This window comes from Molossus molossus, unplaced genomic scaffold, assembly GCF_014108415.1.
Source record: "Molossus molossus isolate mMolMol1 unplaced genomic scaffold, mMolMol1.p scaffold_m16_p_6, whole genome shotgun sequence".
In the NCBI taxonomy this organism is placed as follows: domain Eukaryota; kingdom Metazoa; phylum Chordata; class Mammalia; order Chiroptera; family Molossidae; genus Molossus; species Molossus molossus.
The window spans coordinates 86,988,805-87,003,641 of record NW_023425399.1 but is presented as its reverse complement, the minus strand read 5'-3'; the positions used below and the strand labels follow the sequence as shown (position 1 = coordinate 87,003,641).

At 41.0% G+C, this 14,837-nt stretch overlaps 1 protein-coding gene across 4 annotated transcripts; it reads left to right on the top strand.

Annotated features, from left to right (window-relative positions):
- The first annotated feature begins 7,761 nt into the window (after window positions 1-7,761).
- ZNF24 (zinc finger protein 24) lies at window positions 7,762-14,437 on the top strand. Of its 4 annotated transcripts, none has more exons than XM_036245723.1 (4): window positions 7,762-7,823; window positions 9,907-10,408; window positions 10,579-10,726; window positions 13,222-14,437. In XM_036245723.1, the coding sequence occupies exons 2-4, from the start codon at window positions 9,989-9,991 to the stop codon at window positions 13,758-13,760; spliced, it is 1,107 nt and encodes a 368-aa protein (XP_036101616.1). In that variant the 5' UTR covers window positions 7,762-7,823; window positions 9,907-9,988; the 3' UTR covers window positions 13,761-14,437. The 4 variants fall into 4 exon arrangements, with proteins under 4 accessions (XP_036101616.1, XP_036101613.1, XP_036101614.1 ...); XM_036245720.1 differs by having other exon boundaries at window positions 7,765-7,846; XM_036245721.1 differs by lacking the exon at window positions 7,762-7,823 and adding an exon at window positions 7,862-8,506.
- Window positions 14,438-14,837: the final 400 nt, after the last annotated feature.

The window sequence follows — 14,837 nt, the reverse complement described above, 5'->3', positions numbered from 1 at the left end:
TCTTGCACTTACAGAAGTCTCCTAATGAGTAGAAGATACTAGTTGATCTAAATGGAGAATTACTATGATGTGGGCTAACCTTGATAAAAATTAGCATGTTATAATCATGTTATAAAAATTAGCATAAAATAATCATTAGATTGATTAATTTTCACAGATAGTAAATACTCCAAAGTGAAATTGGTATTTTCTTTAATGAATTTCACTTCATCTGGGCCTTCGATATTATATCTATAATCCAATGTTCCTTTATTTCACTCCCATTCTTTTTGAAAACATGTCCATCACTGTCCTTAAGCCTTCTGTAGCAGGAATGCTTCTGAGTGCAAAATCCACCTTTTGTGGCTTAAGCAAATAAGACTTTGCAACCAGAAATCTGGAGGGTGAGTTGCTGCTGGCTTTCAATCAGCAGCTGGACAGTGACTGATCTGGCTGTTATATCTGCCCATCTTTTGGCCTTTCATGTTTACTTTCTCAGATGTTCAGGAAAGATGTCCCCGCTCCAGGAACGACATCTGAGGTTATGACAGGAAGAAAGTGGAAAGGAGGCATGAAAGTGGTTGTCTCCTTTACTAAGAAAAGTCAGTTTTCAAAAAACCCCAGCAAAAATCTGCTTACGTTTCCTTATTGCACATCTGGTAAAGCAAGTGTTTCTAACCTCTAGAGCAGTGGTTCTCAGCCTTCCTAATGCCACGACCCTTTAATACAGTTCCTCATGTTGTGGTGACCCCCAACCATAAAATTATTTTCATTGCTACTTCATAACTAATTTTGCTACTGTTATGTCTTAGGTGACCCCTGTGAAAGGGTCATTTGACCCCCAAAGGGGTCGCGACCCACAGGTTGAGAAGCGCTGCTCTAGAGGGAATGCAGCAGGTCAGATGGTTATTGGGAACTATGTTGGGTCAGCCAACAGTGTTTGCCATACTCCTTGGTCACCTTCCTCATTGTGGGCAAATGACAATGATTTTGCTCCTGCATTACAGAAAATAAAAAGATTACAACTCTTAGAACCTCCTACCACCAAATTTGCCAACTTATCTACACTTCACCCCATAATTTCTTCTCTCCCTCCTTTCTGATTGAAAGAGGGATCTCTCCTCTCTGGTCCAGCCTCCAGGCAATACTATAACTGTGCAGTAGCACAGCAATGGCAAAGGTCACTGAGAAGGCTCCTTATACTCAGACGAAGGGGAATCCTTTGCTCTGATTAGAGGGGCTTTGGTCCCAGGAGTATGGTGCTAGTCCCCATTGCCTTTATTCTGTGTCTTTCTCACTGCTTGGGCCAGGATGCAGACATAGTTGAGAGAAGTAAAAAGCAGAGCAGGGAAACTAAAACCCCAGCTTTCTAGCTGGATGACTAGTAATAGGGCCTCAGGGAGCCAGAGAGTGTTGGGTTTATTGCATAGAAGAAGGAGACCAAGTGTGATCCCCAAAAGTAGTGTATGAACTCCTCTGCTCACCTCTAAACTGCACATGCATGGATCTGACTCTAAACAGCAAACAACAGGCATTGAGAACTGAGCCAGAGTAGACTACCACCCAGAATCCAGAATGACCACTGGGTGGCATGCACAAAGGACAGATCCAAACTGCACTGGAAGTGTTTGAAAACAGAACTGACATTGGAACCACAGCCCATACAATGCAGATAAGAACTTGTGGCCTGACCCTAACTAGCAATTGCCTGCTAAAACAAATAAATCAACCTTCTCCCAGAATTTAGATGATACCCAGAATCTGATAACATAATTCAAAATGTACTGGATACAGCCCTGGCAGGTTTGGCTCAGCGGTTAGAGCCTCGGCCTGCGGTCCAGAGAGACCAGGGTTCGGTTCCCGCTAAGGGCATGTACCTCGGTTGCAGTTTGTCCCTGGCCCTGGTTGGTCGTGCGGGTGGCAGCCACTCGATGTGTCCCTTTCACATCGATGTTTCTCTCTCTCTCTCTTCCTCTCTTTCCCTCCCGCATAAAAAATAAAAAATAAATAAAAATAATAAATAAATAAAAATGTACTGGATACAGTGCAAAAGTATTAGGCACGGGAAGAACCTGGGATATCTCGATATACAAGGAAAAATAAAATCCAATTACCCTAATGCCTAGATAATAAAGATGTTAATTCTAACACCTGATAATTCATCAGAAAAAGACTTTAAATAAGTATTATAAATAACCATGCTTAGGAAGTAAGAGTGAATTAATGGGAAAACAGAAAACCCCAGGAAACAAACAAAATCTAAATAACCAAATGAAAATTTTAGAGCTGAAAAATACAACCAAAATAAAATATTCACTGTATGAGCAAAATGGAAGGATCCCGATGACCTCAAATAGCTATAGATTAATAGAAAGTATCTGATTTAGTCTGGCCGGTGTGGCTCAGTTGTTGAGCGTCGACCCATGCTCCAAGACGTCGCTGGTTTGACTCGGTCAGGGCACATACCCAGGTTGTGGGCCCAACCCCCAGTTGGGGGCATGCAGGAGGTGGCCAGTCGATGTTCTCTCTCATCGATGTTTCTCTCTCCCTCTCCCTTCCTCTCTCTCTAAAAAAAAATCAATAAAGGAAAAAAAAAAGAGAGAAAGTATCTGATTTAAACAGCACACAGAATAAAATATCGAAAAAAAAAAAAAAGCAGACAGTACATGAAAACTACAATCCAAAATTCTTAACATGGGCACAAAAATCATCAACAAATTATTATCAAATTGGATCCAGCAATGTATAAAATGAATGAAACAACTGCACCAAGCCCAGGACTATTAGGTTGGCTCAGTATTCAAAATCAAAGTAATCCACCAGATTAGTAGTTTCAAAAGGAAAAAACAACAACACATGTTCATATCAATTTACGTAGAAAAGCATTTGACAAAATTCAAAAGATAATACCAACTGCTGCTGAACAAGTGGAGCATCTGGAACACTGTACATTGCTGACGGGGATGTAAAATGGTATAGCCACTCTGAAAAAGTTTGGCACTTGTCTATAAAAATAAGCATATACTTACCATATAAATGACTCAGCTCTAGCTGCTATAATAAAATATCATGTACTGAGTGGCTTAAATGATATAAATTTATTTATTTATTTACAGTTCTAGAGGTTGGGAAGTCCAAGATCAGCTGATTCAGTTTCCAGGTGAGGGCTCTCTTCCTGGTTTGTAGATAGCCACCTTCTCACTGTGCCCTCACACAGTGGAGAGGGAAAGAAGCAAACATCTCCCTATATCTTTTCTTATAAGGGTACCAATCCCTTATAAGGGTCTCACCCTCATGACCTCATCTAAACCTAATTACCTCACAAAGGGCTCATCTTCAGAAACCATCATATTGGGGGTTAGGGCTTCAACATGTGAATTTGGGGGCAGGCAAAAACATATAGTCCATAATACTGTATCCCACTTCTAGATGTATTTACTCTAAAGAAATAAAAACTTATGTTCACACAAAACCCTGCTCATGAATATTCAAGTAGCTCTATTCATAATTATACAAATCCAGAAACAATCCAAAAGTCCTTTATTGTTTAAATGGATAAACAAACTGTGATACCTACAGTAAAATATACTCAGCAATAAAATTAAATGAACTATTGAGACATGCAACAACATACATAAATCTTAAAGTCATTATGCTGAATGAAATGTTAAAGGCATTATGCTGAACACAAGCAATGTAAAAGGTTGCATACTTTATAACTCCATTTTATATTACATTACTGAAAAAACTATTTTGATGAAGAATAAATCAGTGGTTGCCACAGATTAGGGATGTAGGAAAGTTATGAGTACATCCTGAGGGAATTTTATGGAATGAGGGAACTATCCTGTATCATGATTTTAGTGGTGGTTTAACAAATCTATACATGTGTTAAAACTCTCTGAGTATATGCCAAAACAAAAACAACCAATTTTACTGTACATTAATTTTTTTTTTTTTTTTATCCTCACCCGAGGATATTTTTCCATTTTTTGTACAGATAGAGCGGGAGGGAGAGAGAGGAAGGGAGAGAGAGAGAGAAACATCGACGTGAAGGGACACATCGAGTGGCTGCCACCCGCACGACCAACCAGGGCCGGGGACAAACTGCAACCAAAGTACGTGCCCTTAGCGGGAACCGAACCCGGGTCTCTCCAGACCGCAGGCCGACGCTCTAACCGCTGAGCCAAACTGGCCAGGGCTGTACATTAATTTTTTAAAGGAGCAGAACTCCATGAAATAGAGAACACATAATAGAGCAAATAAAGCCAAATGTTGATTCTCTGAGAGATTAATAAAATTTATAAACTTTAAGCAGAATTGATAAAAAAACCTAACAGAAATGACCAATTTCAGGAGTGAAAGCAGGGTTATCACTACTGGTCCTGTACACATTAAAAAGATATTAAGGAAATACTGTGAGTAACTGTATGCCAATAAATTTTGACAATGTACATGAATTAGATACATTTCTTGAAAGACAAATTACTTCTTTTTACTATATATCTCACTGACCAAAACTGAATAATATGGTCATTCCTAGTTGACAGGGAAGCAAAGTAAGCACCTGGCAAAGGGAAACAGAACAGTTGGGCAGCTTAGCTCAATCACAACTTACTGCCTATGGCAGAGCACAGTGTTGCCCCCCAACTCCCAAATCCAAAAAGTAAGGGGAGTGCTTTATATAGGAAGTGAACTATGCCTGCTAAAGTTACTTTTTTAGTCATTTGCAAACAAAAGACTCCTCTGGTGTAGTACGCTTATCAGCTAAAATGGAATCTTTTTTTTTATCCTCACCAGAAGAGGTTTTTTTTTGTTTTTTGTTCAGATAGAGTGGGAGTGAGGAGAGAAACATAGATGTGAGAGGGCAACTGAGGCACTTGCCATTGATTGGAATTGAACCCGCAACTCATTTGGTCCAGGGCCAACGCTCTACCACTGAGCCAAACTGGCCAGGGTTAAAATGGAATCTTTAACCAGTGTACTTAGAGCGCCCTGGGGGAGAAACTTTCGAGCTGAGGGATGGCACTGAGAACTCCAAAATAATTGTTAGAGAAAAGCCTAGAAAAGATTATTCTTGGATGAAATCTGATAACACCAAATCTGAAGGTCTGTGCTTCTCTTCCAAAGTGAAAACTTTCCTTCTCTTCCTCCATCTCATGGTGTTTCCCTTCCCCCTCAGCACACAGCCTCATTTAGGTTCCCCGATGGTATTCTATTCCACTCCACTGTAGCATTTCTCTACTGCTCTATAAATACTTGTTTTCTTGTCTATTTCCTTAAGGAGATGGTAATGCCAAAAGAAGAAATCCTGACTTCATTTTTTTAGTCATCTTTAGTTCTCTGGAACCTATGTAGTATTTGTTTTTTTGTTGTTGTTATTGTTAGGTTGTGTTGTGGGGTTGTTTGTTTGTTTTTTGCCATTAATGAATGAATGAAATAGTTTTAAGGCAAAGTTGAAAAATTTGGCTGGTAAGGAAACAACAAGTCCTTTTTAGATTGAGAGATTATTATTTACACAGACAGTGAAAGCGAGTTCAGCCAAACAACGTACCGGCTCCTCAAAAGCTTTTGTCTCACACACCAAGTCAGACACTGAAACTAAAGGGGCCAGATGACTGCAACATGAGTCGTGGACCGCCTTGGTGCTGAGGGACTGATGCCACGCTGCATCTAAGCCTTGTTATAGTCTGCAGCCGTACTATACGGGGGTGAGGCAGAAAGCCCTAATCACAACCCAGGGAGCAATGAGAAACCGTCTCATGACAACCTCTTTGGAAGATTGGGAACTGAGTGGCAAATGGCCTTGTAGGAGCTCCTTACAAGCCCCTCATGCTCTCAGGTTCCGGGAGGATCACAAGGTGTTCTGCCAAGACTCAGATCGGCTGCTGCTCAAGACTTGCTTATGTGGCCTATGTAGATATGTTCAAGGTTGTCCTGAGCTGGCATGAAGCTATTCCCTACACGTAAGGCGCTAAGAGGAACAAGATGGTCTATCTTTAGATCTTTAACATGGCAACAAGGACCTCAATTTAGGAAAAAGCCCACATAGTGGGGCTTCAAAGAACGGTGTCAGTCCCTGCCTTCAAAAGACTAAATTAGAGAAGAAAATCTCATTGTGGTTTCCATTTACTCTCTTAGAAAGAATTGGGAATTATAGAACAGAATCCCAGCAAAGAGTTTTGTCTAATTTTGCAACATTTTTAACTTCCTTACGTATTTCTGTTTGATGATCTTTTCTGTTTTCCAACATTGATTACATGCAAAAACTCTTAAAGTAAAAACAAAAAAACTGAAAATGCCTGAGCTAGCCTTTGGAGTCACAAGAGAAAGGTGGTAAGAGCAGCCAAACAGACTGGTGGCGGTAGCCAAGTAGGAGACTGAAAAGGCTGGATTTCTGAAGCCTCTTAAATGAAGAAAGAAAGAAGGGGATCAGAGTTAGCAGGGGTTCTCGGGAGATGACGTTTGGGTCACAGTATAAAGTAGTGCTATACCATCAGTTGCTTACTAACTTGCTCTCTCACAAATCCATCAGAGGCTGAGGGCACTTTGCAGTGGGGACTTTCTCGAATGAGAAAGAGAGCCAAAGCCTGCAGATCTTGCAGTGCTTCTCGGAAACATTAAACAACAGGGCTCTTTTGTGTGGTTTCTGATGCCTGGCATGTGACCTAGCAAAGGTGGCAATGTGGCCAGTACAATTCATTCATTCAACAAATATTTATTAAGTTCTCTATAAACTCAGCAGGCAGCATCCTATGACTAGGTGGGGATACTGTTGTGAACAAGATGGACAAGTTTCCTGACCTTCTAGGTCATACAAAAACAAAACAAAAAAACATGGAAATGAATAAATAAGGTCACTTCTAATAGTGCTACATAGGGTGGGAAGGCTTCTAGGAAGAAAGGTGGTCATGAGGCCAAGGATCCTGGGCCAAGGTGAGCTTAGGTGGAGATCAGGCAGGGAAGGTGGGGAACAGACCACAGGGGACCTTGCCAGCAATGTAGAAAGTTTTTTTTTTTTGTTTTTTTTTTTAATGTCATGCTTAAGGCAGTGGGGATCAGTTGAAGGCCTTTACGAAGTAAAGTAGTATGATTTACGCTTTTAAATGATCACTTTAGCAGCTGTTTTGTGGTATAAAATGGCCAGCCTAAAGTCAGAAAATGACCATGAATTCTACAGATTCAATATGAAATAATTCCCAAAGCTATAACCTGTCTCATTGTTTCCCTAATAGATAAATTGGTCAAAGCAAAGCTCTGTAGCATAGCCATTCGGAACCAAAGGTTGGAGTCATGCTTTGGTTTCAAATTCTGCTTCCAACTTATTAGTTATGAGTTCTCGGCAGGTTATTTACTGTGCATTGGTTAGTTGTGAAACAGGGATAATAAATGTCCTTACAGCAGAGGGTTGTTGTAAAAATTAATGACAATATATGTAAAGCACGTTGACCGTGCCAGGCACAATGTTAAGAACTCATAAATACTACCTTTTATTACTTCTTTCAGAGGGCTACTGTGAAGATCCCATAAGAAAATGCCTGTTCAAGGGGTTTGTGAAACCGTAAAGACCATCTTAAAAGGCAGAATTCTCTTTCTCTAACGTGTCTTTTAAGCGGAACACAGAACGTTGGGCTACCCGAGGAGAGAGGCAGGAGGCCAAACCCAGCCTCAAAGCGGTCATTGTCGTTGGGCCGCCCCTCCCCCGCCAGGGGCACATCCCCATGGCAACGCGGGGCTTCGCCTCTCCCCGCCTCCTGGGGCCCGCAGACAGGAAGCAGTCCGCGCCGAGGGCTTCTGGGAAACGGCTGTGAGCGGCGTTTCTGCGTCTGCCGTGGACAGCGAAGGTGCTGTGGTTCCTGAGCCGGAGGTTTGCGCCAGAGTCGGGGAAAGGGCCAGCGGGGGACGCTGGGCTAGGGGCTGCGGACCACTTGGCAGGAGCCAGCGAAGAAACTTGGGGGAGACCCTCTTCGGGTCCTCAGGAGGCGCGGGGGACAGGCCGCTGTCTCCGCGCCCAGCAGTTGCGGCGCGCGAAGCGTTAGATGAAAGGCCACGTAGGGCTTTCGGCACCCTCTGGTGGTTCTTCCCCGTGTCCCCCGCGACCCTCGTCTTTCCCCTCCCCCATCAGCCGGTTTTGTTCTATTTCCAGGCCCTGGCGTGTCGCGGAGAGTTCTGGGTTGGGGCGGAGGTGGGAAAGGGCAGGCCTTGCGCGAGAGCTGCCGGGACTTGTAGTTCCGCCGGCCGCGGGCGGAAGTTCTGTGGCCCCGACGTTGACGTGCCCGAGTGGCCTTTGGTCATCTGAAATCCGCAGCAGCGGGTGCGGAGCGGCCGGAGGAGGGCGGGGCGGGGCGGGTTTCGCAGCGGCCGTCTGCGGCAGCGAGGTAGGGAGATCACCGGAACGAGACCCCCCGCCCGCATACGGTCGGGACCGCGGGCCTGCCCTCTGCACCTCTACGTCCTGCGAGCAGGGTGCCGGATGAGAACATAGAAGGAAGAGACATTTCTTTTATATAGAATGCTTCAACCACTGGTAAGGTAGGAATAGGAACGAACGAATCTGCTGGCTAAACCCTATTTATAAGGGCACCACACTCCAGAGTACTTAAAACTTCTATGTATAACTTGTCTGATAAAAAGGTTTCTGATCCTAGTCTTCATCTCGATAGGGTTACAATAAGTTTTTGAAATGATTGGTTTTCAGCTTCTGGGCCCTGAACAGATTACACTGAGTAGCTGTATGGACCGTTCCTAATAGGTGTTGTAAACAGTGGCATGGGCATGACTGTGCATATACTAAGGAAATGATCAGAAATAGCACAAGGTTTCTCTGAAGGTAGAAGCTGGGAAAACTGAGTCATCCAGTGTAAGGACAAGATTCTGGGCGACTGCGGGAAGTTAAGGTATGAGAGAGTGCCTTTCATGGAATTTGCTGTGATTAATGCCTGTCATAAGTTTAAATGTAGTTGTGGTATGGTGGGTGACTGAATAATACTTGCATTGTATGGCATTGGGGGCTAGTTTTTTTCAGTATTCCATTATCTATCTGTTCCTGAGCAAGTGAATAATTTTTCACATATATTTTAAGTGTAAGGAGTTCTTAAACATTAAAAAAAGTATTTTTTAACTTAAAATTTTGTCTTAGTTCTGGCTGGTGTGGTTTAGTGGTTAGAACGTTTAGTGGTTTGGCTTGAGGACCAAAGGGTCATGGGTTCAATCCCCAGCCTGGGGTGCTTGGGAAAGGCAGCCAATCTGTGTGTCTCTAATACCTCTCCCCGCCTCCCACTCCTTTCCACTCTCTCTGAAAGTCAATGGAAAAAATATCCTTGGGTGAGCATTAAAAATAATAAGCACATAATTAAAAAGCATCCTTGCTTTTGAGTAGACCTAAGTGTGTGAAGAACACTGGTCTTGAATTGCAAATAATGTGTTTCAGGATCAGATGCATTTAGAAAACACTAAGGTGGGCTGGTTCTTACCTGGATTCTTTTGATTATTGAAGTAGGGTTTGTTGACTTTATGATCAAACTTTTTCTCTAAAGGCCAGATTGTAAATATTGGGTTTTTCAGTCCATATAATCTCTGTGGCAACAATTCATCTCTGCCATTGTAGCGTGAACTGAACTAATAAAATTATTTAGGGATACATATTTTAATTTCATAATGTTTTCACATGTCATGAAGTATTCTTTTGAGTTTTTCCAACCATGTAAAACGTGTGAAAACTATTCTTAATACAAGCATTGTATGAAAACAGGCAGCAGGCCAGATTTGGCCATGAGCTGTGGTTTGTTAAGTTCTGGTGTAGGATGTTGATTGGAATTTTTCAGTAAAAAGTTTTTTTACTTCCTTTATCAACATATGTCCAAGTTCCTAGGCTATTTGGTCATTTATATATTTATTTTTTCTTTTATGTGTGTGTGTGTGTCTCAGGATTGATTGCCTGTGAAGAAAACGAGGTATTTCTCTGAGGCCTGTATCCTGCCTGTCTTTTCTTGAAGTATTCTAAATCAGGATGTCTGCACAGTCAGTGGAAGAAGATTCTATACTTATCATCCCAACTCCAGATGAAGAGGAAAAAATTCTGAGAGTGAAGTTGGAGGAGGATCCTGATGGTGAAGAGGGATCAAGTATCCCCTGGAATCATCTTCCTGACCCAGAGGTTTTCCGACAGCGATTCAGGCAGTTTGGATACCAGGATTCACCTGGGCCCCGTGAAGCTGTGAGCCAGCTTCGAGAACTTTGCCGTCTATGGCTCAGGCCAGAGACACATACAAAAGAACAAATCTTGGAGCTGGTAGTGCTAGAGCAGTTCGTTGCCATCCTACCCAAGGAGCTGCAGACTTGGGTTCGAGAGCATCATCCAGAGAATGGAGAGGAGGCAGTGACGGTGCTGGAGGATTTAGAGAGTGAACTAGATGACCCCGGACAGCCGGTGAGCCTGCTTGTGTCACTTTCCTGGGTCAGAAGCACTGGCCTACCACTAGGCAAAACTGCTGAATTAACTCCAGTCAACTACAGTATATGTTTTATATGGTTTCTCATGTATGGTTACATCTGATTCTCATTAAATTCATTATCAACTGAACCAAGTCTTATTTCCAGGTTTCTCTCCGTCGACGAAAACGGGAAGTGCTGATAGAAGAGATTGTATCTCAAGAAGAAGCTCAGGGATTACCAAATTCTGAGCTTGATGCTGTGGAAAACCAGCTCAAGTGGGCATCTTGGGAGCTCCATTCCTTAAGGCACTGTGGTGAGAACCAGAATTCCATGTGGGTAGAGGGCGAAAGAGAGTGTGGGCCTTTTGTCTAGAACCCTTTATTATTTTGTGTGTTTGATATCTTAGACTGGACACACTATAGGAGTTCTATTCTTTTCTCATAACAGTTGGTTTGCTGACCTTAAGTGTTTTATTCCTAGACATTAATGTCAGCCTTTTCTTCCCTTTCACCTCTTTCTTGAAGACCTGCACATTTCAGGCTGGCTGGCATTTGCCTTACTCTAACTCAGCAGCTACTATAGACCAGGTCCCTGTATTTTGTATGCAGTGTTGCACATTTGTCATCTGTTCCATGTGTTTTCAATCTCCTACCTAATCTTATTGGTACAGTAATCTTAGCTGAAGCTTCTTCAAGTCTATTCTCTTTATTTGTTGTTTATTACTTAAGTGTTTCTAAATTTTCAGTTTTTTTTCCCTTCCATATCCTGTCTAGAGTGGTTTTTTTCTAAGAAGGTTCTTTTGTAGAAATGATATTTGGGAATACCTTTTAAAAGTATTCATGCAAAAATAGACTTCCTAGTTATAATAAGCTTTAAATACAGAAAAATTAAACTTGTCTTTCCCAATATATTGACAATTAAAGCCATGTATTTATTTGCATACTTTGATATTACTCATTTTATTCCTAAAACTACTGGATATAGTTTTCATTTTTCTATGAAATTTCCTTTGCGACTCCTTTGGGAATCATTCCTAGAGGTACTTGGATATCACACTGGAGTGTCACAGAATGAGGTCTGAGTGGGTTTTCTTCCCATTTGAGAGGGACAGTGCAAGTGAGTCAGAATTTCTGGTGTTGGGCTAGAGTTTGCTGAGAATCTGCAATTTTACATGTTTCATGGGACATTCTTCTGTGCAGTAAAGTTTGCAAACCTCTATCCTTGGTTAGGAGGTGGCATTTTCTTGGATAGAAACTTCTCCCCTGCCTGAATTTTAGAATACTTTTTCTACCACACTTGAGAACTTACTTCTTACTGTGCCACTTGTCTCCACTTAACTCTTCACACTCCTCTGTTCTTCAAGTCTCCAGACCTCACTAGTCCCCTCCACCCTTTCAGTCTCTCTGTCAGTCTTCTCTCCAGACTTTATCCCTCTCTTAATCATTTATTGTAGACCTGCTCACTACCACTACCACCTTTCTGAGTGCTGCTGCTCACTGTCTTGACTTTTCAAGGCTTGAAGTTTCAGGAAAGTCTTTTTTTTTTTTAACTTGTTAATTTGATTTTATTTTTTATAATTAAAAACACACACATATATCTATATAAAGTCTTAAATGAGACTTGCTCATATAGTTGCCTGCAGAAGTTAATGGTACCTCATGCAAGGGGCAATCTTCTTTCACAGGAGCACTTTCATTTATTAAGTCGTATTTGTAAGTGTCACAACCTGAATTAACACAGGATGCGCCCAGCTTATCTTTAGTCCCTTCTTGTCAGGACTCCTCCTGTGTTCTATTCTTGGCTGTAACCTGCCTTGTCTTGCTCGTTTCAGAAATAGTGACTTTCTGACTAATTGCTTATTTTATTTTATTTTTTTCTTTTAATGATTTTTAGAGAGAGAGGAAAAGAGAGGGAGAGAGAAATAGAAACATCGATGAGAATACATCGATCGGCTGCCTCCTGCATGCCCCCCACCGGGGGTGGGCCCACAACCTGGGCATGTGCCCTGACCGGGCAGGAATCAAACCAGCAACCTCTTGGTGCATGGGTCGACGCTCAACCACTTAGCCACACGAGTCTGGCATAATTGCTGTTTTTTTTGTTCCTCACCCGAGGATATTTTTTCCATTTTTTGTACAGATAGAGTGGGAGGGAGAGCGAGGAAGAGAGAGAGAGAAAAAAACATTGATATGAAAGGGATACATCAAGTGGTTGCCACCTGCATGACCCAACCAGGGCTGGGAACAAATTGCAACTGAGGTACGTGCCCTTAGCGGGAACCAAACCCGGGTCTCTCTGGACCGCAGGCTGACGCTCTAACCGCTGAGCCAAACCGGCAAGGGCATAATTGCTTATTTTTTATACCATTGTATTTTGATGTAATTTCTCCCCTTTTCAAAGCAAAAGAACATTATAATGATTTTCTAATGGTCATCCTTATTTTATTTTTGTTCCTACAAAGTTCCATCAAGACTGGCTGCATCACTCACTGTCTCCCTAATGTCTTAAAATCTATCATCTTTCTCTTTTTTTCTCATTATCATTTATAACCCACTGCTTATGTTACTACTTTAATTAAGATTTAACTGTTTAATATATCATTATGTTAATTTACCTCATTAGCCTTATAATCAGTCATTTCATTTTTTCCTCTTTTGAGAGTAGGCAACCTTAATACCAATTTCAATGTACTGTTTAGAGATGTATACAAGCTGTTTATTTACTTAAAGTTCATTAAATTTTTTTTCTTCAGGTTCCCTTCTCCCAGAATAGGAAATGAGTGATGTTTACATTTTCTGTTTATTTCAGATGATGATGCTAGGACTGAAAATGGAGCGTTGGCTCCAAAGCAGGAGATTTCTTCAGCAGTAGAATCTCATGAAGTTCCTGGCACTCTCAATATAGGTGTTCCTCAGATTTTTAAATATGGAGAAGCCTGTTTCCCTAAGGGCAGGTTTGAAAGAAAGAGAAATCCTTCTAGAAAGAAACAACATATATGTGATGAATGTGGAAAACACTTCAGTCAGGGCTCAGCCCTTATTCTTCATCAAAGAATCCACAGTGGAGAGAAACCCTATGGATGTGTTGAATGTGGAAAGGCATTCAGCAGAAGTTCTATACTTGTGCAACACCAGAGAGTCCATACTGGAGAAAAACCTTACAAATGTCTTGAATGTGGAAAAGCCTTTAGCCAGAATTCTGGGCTTATTAATCATCAGAGAATCCATACTGGGGAGAAACCTTATGAATGCGTTCAGTGTGGGAAATCCTATAGTCAGAGCTCAAATCTTTTTAGACATCAGCGAAGACACAATGCAGAAAAACTTCTGAATGTTGTGAAAGTTTAAGAAATTAAAAAAAAAAAAAGTCAGCACTCAGGTCTATTTCTTCAGAAATGAAGACAAAATTAAAAACATGGAATGATACATAATAGTTTGGTTTCCCTTAGAATGTTAGAAAATTCACTGGGAAATGTAGAAAATTGTCACCCACCATTATTATTTTATCTTGAAAGAAATGGTGTCATACCTGCCTAGAACCTGAAATTTTAAGCTTAATTCACATGTTAATGCCTAAATCTTCCATGTGATGTTTATATTCTTACTATTTTTTCCAAATGATCTACTCGATTCTTTGTCTCTTTCTTAAAATGTTCCTTTGTAAACAAATAACATTAATCCTGTGTTGATCAGTGAAATGGTCTTTGCAAGGATACATTCCCTTCTACATTAAAAGGCAACATAGGAATTATGAAGTCTGAAAACCGAAATCATCTTTTCAACATTTACTCTTCTGTTTCTTTTTACCAATTTTGGATATGCATTTCAGAAAATAGAAGATAAAGGATGATTAAAAGCTTCAAAGTAAAATTAGAAGTGATGGTGATAAATCATCGAAAAGAATGGGACACCTAGATTGGGAAAGATAAAAATATTTTGATTCAAGAATTGAAGTGTATCAGGAATTTATCTAAATGTAATTATCTGCCTGTAGGAAAATAAAAAACGACACGTCCTAATTTGGAGGCATCCCAGTATTGAAAATAATGTTCGTTCATGTATTGTTCATTAGAAAGTGGGCAGTCTAAACAATAATTATAAACTATGAAAGTAGAAATAACACTAGGGGAGAATTTGCAGTGAATGACAGTGTTGAAGGGCAAATGTAAAAGGGTAATGGTCTATCTTGGCTTTTAGAAAACAAAACAGACTTGAAGATACAATTTATTTTGTCTTCGTTTTTGTTAAGGACAGAAAAATCCCTGACCAGGTGGATAACAAGTATCAGGTTTGCTATTTTATTTTTTTTGGTAAAAGAGGGTTGAACACCAGGCTAACAAAGCAGTCATGCATTCATTTATTAAATATTTTCTACCAACAAGGCACTGTGCTAGGTACTGTAACCCTACCATAAATAGGTAGGTA